Source organism: Saccostrea echinata, unplaced genomic scaffold, assembly GCF_033153115.1.
Source record: "Saccostrea echinata isolate AGI-Se365-2 ecotype Australia unplaced genomic scaffold, CSIRO_AGI_Sech_v1 ptg000009l, whole genome shotgun sequence".
In the NCBI taxonomy this organism is placed as follows: Eukaryota; Metazoa; Mollusca; class Bivalvia; order Ostreida; family Ostreidae; genus Saccostrea; species Saccostrea echinata.
In genome coordinates, this window is record NW_026889758.1 from 37,903,455 (window position 1) to 37,909,912 (window position 6,458).

The window sequence follows — 6,458 nt, forward strand, 5'->3', positions numbered from 1 at the left end:
ATGGATCGCCAGAAGAACGATTATCATGCGGCGGAGATTATACGGCGCCTGAAAGGAAAAGATATAACTGTTGATGGCTGCTGTACATTCTCAAAGGACAATGCTCTTATCGCATCCATCATCTGTAAGATCCTCGGTTTCAATGGATCGGGCGTGAAAGGAACTCAGGCATCCAAAGTAGCAACTCAGAAAACACTCTTCTTGCAAAATCAACATGTTGAAAACTATCCCAGTTTTAGTTCTTATGCTTCAAAGAGCATTCGTATACGATCGGTCGACGATATTTCCTACGCCATAGACCAAGTGAGGTTACCTGGCATTCTGCAATTTGAATACGGCTCCGGTCAGGTGGGAGTACACCGTTGTAATTCTACAGAGGAATGCATTAAAGTTTTCAGGTCCTTTAGGTCGTTTGATGAAAATTCAACTGAAAATGACCTAACATATGAAAACAAAATGATATTGATGCCCTATCTCGATGGCACAAAACATGATATTGATGTAGTTATGTATAAACAACGGTTGGTAATGGCAATCGTGAGAGATAATGGTCCAGCGATGTCTAACTCATTCATAGAGACTTCTTCTTGCTGGCCATCATTTCTTTCTGTTGAAGAACAGCGCCAGCTTATTGCTGCTGCTTATTTATGTTGCGTTGGGGTTGGTCTGGAAAATGGTGTCTTCAATGTGAAAATGAAAAAGACCTCCACCGGTCCAAAACTGATAGATCTCAACGCAAGAATGGATGACTACTATATTCGGAACTGGCTTCTCGATTATTGTGGGATCGATTTGGCTTTCTATGTGTGTATGATAGCTTGTGGAATGAGACCCATACCTCCACCGAGTATAGATCCTGAGTGCCAAGTGATGGGAATCATGTGCTTTCCATCCCTGCATGCAGATATATTCAACGAGAAAAACAAAGGGACACTAAAGAGATATGAAGACAACGGTGACATTAACTGCGTGATCATCGAACCACCACAGCATTTAGATATATCTGAGGATATCGAGTTACCTCTGTGTAATGTCGCTGTTACTGGAAGTTCTTTAGAGGAAGCAAAAGAAAAACTTCTTTGTATTTGCAAAACTTTAGATATCACCAAACAAGAGTATGACGTAGAACACTTCTTGTCCATGTTTAAATTTTGACAAATACGGCACGTTTTCGACTTCTAAAGATTTCAACCAAATTTGCCTCAAAACATCCTTGGATGAAGGGGATTCAATTTGTTCACATGAAGGGCCACGCCCTCTTTCAAAGGGAGACAATTAAGAATTAGTGAAAATTAAATGGCATCTTTTAAAAACCTTCCTAAGAACCACTGGGCCAGAAAAGATGAAATTTATGTGAAACGTTCTTTACATAGTGTAGATTCAAGCTTGTTCAAATCATGACCCCGGCAGGTAGGGTGGGGCCACAATGGGCGGGCGCAGTTTTACATAGGAATATATAGGAAAAAATCTTAAATAATATTCTTCTCGAGTACAGCAAAGCTATGCTTAAGTATATTTTTATGGAAACATCCACAGCTAGTCTAAATTCAAGTTTGTTCAACTCTTGACTCCCAGGGGTAGGGTTGGGCCACAATGGGTAATCAAAGGATTGCAAAGGAATACTTAGGAAAAATCTTCTCAAGAACAGCGAGTCTATGATTAGTCCTATCTATATGGAAGTATCCTCAGGTAATGTAAATTCAAGTTTATTCCACTCATGACCCCCGGGGGTAGGATGGGGACACAATGAGCATCACAGTTTTACATAGTAATGCATAGGTCTTCTTCACATTAGCACTAAACTTTACTCAGTTTCCTTGAAATATTTGAATGGACTATTTGAAGAAGATAAAGCAAGTCCATACTTGGATACTTCATCTGCAGAATGGATGTTGCCCAGCATATACTCTTTAAGCCACAACGTGTGCACGGTGTGTCGGAAAATAATTCTGATTCAACCAGTTGGTTTCTTAAACTTAAAGGATATGGGCGAACAAGGCGTGCAAAATGCCTACAGCGTCAAATGTTTAAAAGTTATATTCAATTTGTGAATAAACGTATTTCAGTATTAGAGTAAAGTTTTTTTCATTGAAAGGTATGAAATTATGAGAAACAAAACTTTTCTGTGGAAATTTTTTTCGATAAAAATCATTCTATGATTTAAATAAAAATATATTCTTGGGGTTCCAGTACCAAGCAATAAAAATCCTGAGTATGCATTTTCCATGCAAGTCTAACACACTAACCGTTACGCTATATCGCTCATAACATATATTTAACCCTTTAACCCCCAGAGACGCATTTGGACGCATTTTCAGCATCACAGATATTTAACTGTTGGCGTTTTCTAAATATTCGGGTTACAACAAAACAATTGATATTTTCTGAAACTAGAGAAGAAACTAAACATTTTTTCTACTCAAAATTTTTCTGTGCGATGTTGAGAAATTATCATGAACTTGAATTGAATATTGCATATCATTGCAGGAAGTTGATAAAACTACGCATAAATGACTGATTTTGTGCTATCTTCTGTTGGCTTTATCTAAATTACAAACACAATAAAATAAAAAATGAAGCCATAACCTGAAAGCTGGGAATATGCCCTACATTTTTTATTCCGGACATTATAAGGTACATGCATTCGTTACAGAGATATTTGTTGTTGAATATTGGAACTTTTACGAGTAAAATACACAAAATGCACTATGACGTCATTTGACGGTTTACATGCACAATGAAATCGTTCATGAGCTCAGTGTAAAACAAACTGGCTCTTTTGATATATGGAACAGATTTATTTTAAAAATGAATTATTTGTAAAGAAGAGTTAGTGTACGACACGTTTTGAGCCATAAACATGTAATAAAAGGAATTTTCCATAGCTTTGGGAGATGTATACATCTAGTAATAGTCTTTCACCCAACGCCCCGATTGCGTGCACCCATAGTATCAGAAATCCCTGTCCAATTTTGTGTCAGTCCTTCGTGTAGTAGAAATAATCAATCAAATAATTAAATATCATCCTTACCATTTTCCTAATCTTCAGATTTATTATTGAAAAATGAATTTAAAAAATATAAATCTTTTTTTTTTAGTACTTAGTGTACTTTGAAAGGAAAGGTGCATTTTTATTAAAGCGACTGGATAGATAACGCAGTTATCCTTTTTTAATGATTAAAAGATTAAAAAAAACTGTCACAATGAAAAAATATATCAAAAGTACTACGTCCTACGTCGTAAACATAGCCAAACAAACAGCTGATTTTAATCACATTGCTATATATATATATATATAGATATAGATATAGAAATACTTTCTAAATAAACACACAAGAAACTCAGGTTTCTTTGTTCGTGGTAAATTCATTTTTCAGTCTTCACAGAGTTAAGAACAAGTCTATATCACACTGGATAAAAATGGAAAACTTGGGATAAACTAACAAATTCTCCCTCATTGCCTAATCCTTTACAGATCAGCAGGCATTACAGGTATGTGTATTGAAGAAACTGAAAAGTTGAATCTACTGCTACAACAAAAATAAAACGGAGCAAGTATGTAAAATATTTGCCAGAACATCGCGCAAAAATAGCAAAATGCGCCTTTGAATATAAAAACCGCCATTTTACTATTTTCTAAAAGCTGTGGAGAAAAGTTAATGAAAGTACAATCAGAAGTATTCGGAAACTATGCCTACGCTTTATAATTTTGGAAAAACTTGTGTTTTTCACTATAGAAATCAATGGAAAATATTTTCAAAACATCTCCCTTTCCTTTTTACAGCAATTTTGAATTATTATTTAACAAATTCATACCAAAGCTCTTGTTGTTCCTGAGGGTGAGGGTGGGGGTGGGGGGTATGTTTACAGATAAATTACATGAGTTAAACATATGGAAAAAATGAAGGATAATTTATCCACGTCTATGAGTACTTTAAAATATGAGTACTATTTGAAAATCTCTTGATGTTTAAAAGCCTGATTTCAATGGATATACATCTTCTAGATTCCTTATAAAAAGAGTTGTGATTAAGAGCAATGAACAATTTGACACTGGTATTAATAATGTCATATTGTAATTTTTGAATTTACCGGGTGGAAGTAAATACAACAAGAGGCTGGGCCACATCGCTCACCTGAGCTCATTGGCTAGAAAGAAGCAGTAATCAGTTCAGTATTGAAGGGGGAGGGGGGCAAACTTTAATTAAAACTACCTCAGGAAGCTTCCATATCAATATCACAAATCATGGCTTTGCTGTTCTTAAACAGAAGAATTTTAAAGATTTTTTTCCCTATGTTTTCCACTGTCATGGTAGCTCATTCTGTAGAGCTCTCGCTCCGTGATCGGATGGTAAGGGGTTCGAGCCCAAGCCGCGACTGACCTAATTCGATAAAAAAAAAAATAGGTAGCAACTGTTCCTTCGCCAAGCGCTCGGCACTTTGAGGTGAAAGTTGCGGGTCCTTCAGATGAGACCTTAATGACCGAGGCCCATGTCACGGCAGGCGTAAGCACGATAAAGATCCTCCACTGCTTAATGGCTCTGAGTGCCGAGTAAAGGTCTAAATTTGAAGCCCTTCACCGGTATATGGTGAAGTCTCTATATGAGTGAAAAATTCTTGTACGGAACGTAAAACAACGTACAATCAGTCAATCCTATGTTTTCCTATGTAAAACTCTGACCTCTCATTGTGGCCCCACACTACCCACCCTAAATTTGAACAAATTTGAATCTACAGTACCAAAGGATGCTTCTATAATAATATGACTAATAATGGCTTAGTGGTTCTTGAGAAGAAGATTTTAAAGATATTTCCCATGTAAAAGCATTTTATAGTAGAAAAGGATTTATCTAGAGAAAGTTTCAAAATGTAATTAACTAAGCAGTAATTAATTAACAAAGATTGCATTGAAGTCTAAGGGGACAAGCAATTTTTCTTTAAAAAATATTTATTCAAATAAAAAGAATATTAATAAATACTGTGGTGGAAAGATGCATAAAACATTATAAATCGAATGACAATTGAGAACGATTTTTTTTACCAGATAAGTTTTTTTTATAATTGAATTTTTCAAATAAAAACAGATGGAGATAACCCTTACCAAAATTCAAGGTCATAAATTAGGACACATCACACACTTACACGCTAATAGTAATAAATGGGAATTATGTCTAAATATACTGAGTATTAAACATCTACATAATTATCTGTCGTGTATTCAATTTCATTGAATCTGTTGATATTAGGGATGGAATACCTTAACTTCTTTATTGCTGATTCAGCATCCAACTTCTGCTAGCTTCTGAATGCCTGACTTTCCCAAAGCTTTGGCTTATATACCCTTTGGTTTGGCTAGTCCATTCCAAGGGTTGCCAGGTCATTCCATTATTTCAGGTCTTCAATGCATTTTACTTGAATGCCCCTTAACCATTACACCTATATATTTCTATGTAAAACTCTGACCCACTGTTGTGGCCCTGTCCTATCCGTGGGGGTCTTGATTTGAACAAACTTGAATCTACACTACTTGAGGATACTTCTATATTAATATAACTAATAATGGCTCCGCTGTTCTTGAGAAAAAGATTTTTAAAGATATTTCCAATATATTCCTATGGTGAACATTGAGTTACCTGAGGATACTTCTATTATAATATGACTAATAATCATGGCTTTGCTGTTCTACAGAAGAAGATTTTAAAAGACATTTCCTATTTATTACTATGTAAAACTTCGACCCCCTCTTGCGGCCCTGCCCTACCCCAGGGGGTCATGATATGAACAAATTTGAAGCTATAGTATGTCATGAAGCTTTCACACAAGTTTCATCTTTTCTTGCCCAGTTGTTCTTGAGACGAAGATATTTAAAAAAAAGCCACCAAATTTTTACGAATTCTTAATTATCTCCCCTTGAAAGAGGGCACGACACTTCCAGTGAACAAACGTAAATGCACCCAAGGATGCTTTGTGGCAAGTTTGGTTGAAATTGGCCCAGTGATTCTTGAGAAGAAGTCGAAAATGTGAAAAGTTTACGGACTACAGACGACAGACGGACGCAGGACACTTTTTGATCAGAAAAGCTCACTTGAGCCTTCGGCTCAGGTGAGCTAAAAATTACAATATGACAATTTGTAATATTGTAATTTTGTATTTACTTCCATCCGATAAATTCAAAAATTACATTATGACAGTAATATAATTCAATCACTAGTGAACTCTTGTTTGCAATATTAAAAAAAAAATAATGGCAAAATTGTCATTTTTATTGAATAAAGGGGTGCGTAGTTCTTTGCCATGCTCTCCCCATGGCCTTCATTTAAAACTAATGATGAACTAGTGATATTGTATGTTCGAGTACATATCAGGGTGTTGTGAATTCTCAGATACAGGTCTCTGGAACTAGGCAAGTAATTTTATTCAGTGATAAAACTCTACTTGGAGTAAATGGGGGACCATTT

The 6,458-nt window shown here is 35.7% G+C and overlaps 1 protein-coding gene across 1 annotated transcript; it reads left to right on the plus strand.

Moving 5' to 3' along the window:
- On the plus strand, positions 1-1,155 carry LOC133182703 (carnosine synthase 1-like). Its single transcript, XM_061317553.1, has one exon. It carries the CDS (start codon positions 1-3, stop codon positions 1,153-1,155), a length of 1,155 nt encoding a protein of 384 aa, XP_061173537.1.
- Positions 1,156-6,458: the final 5,303 nt, after the last annotated feature.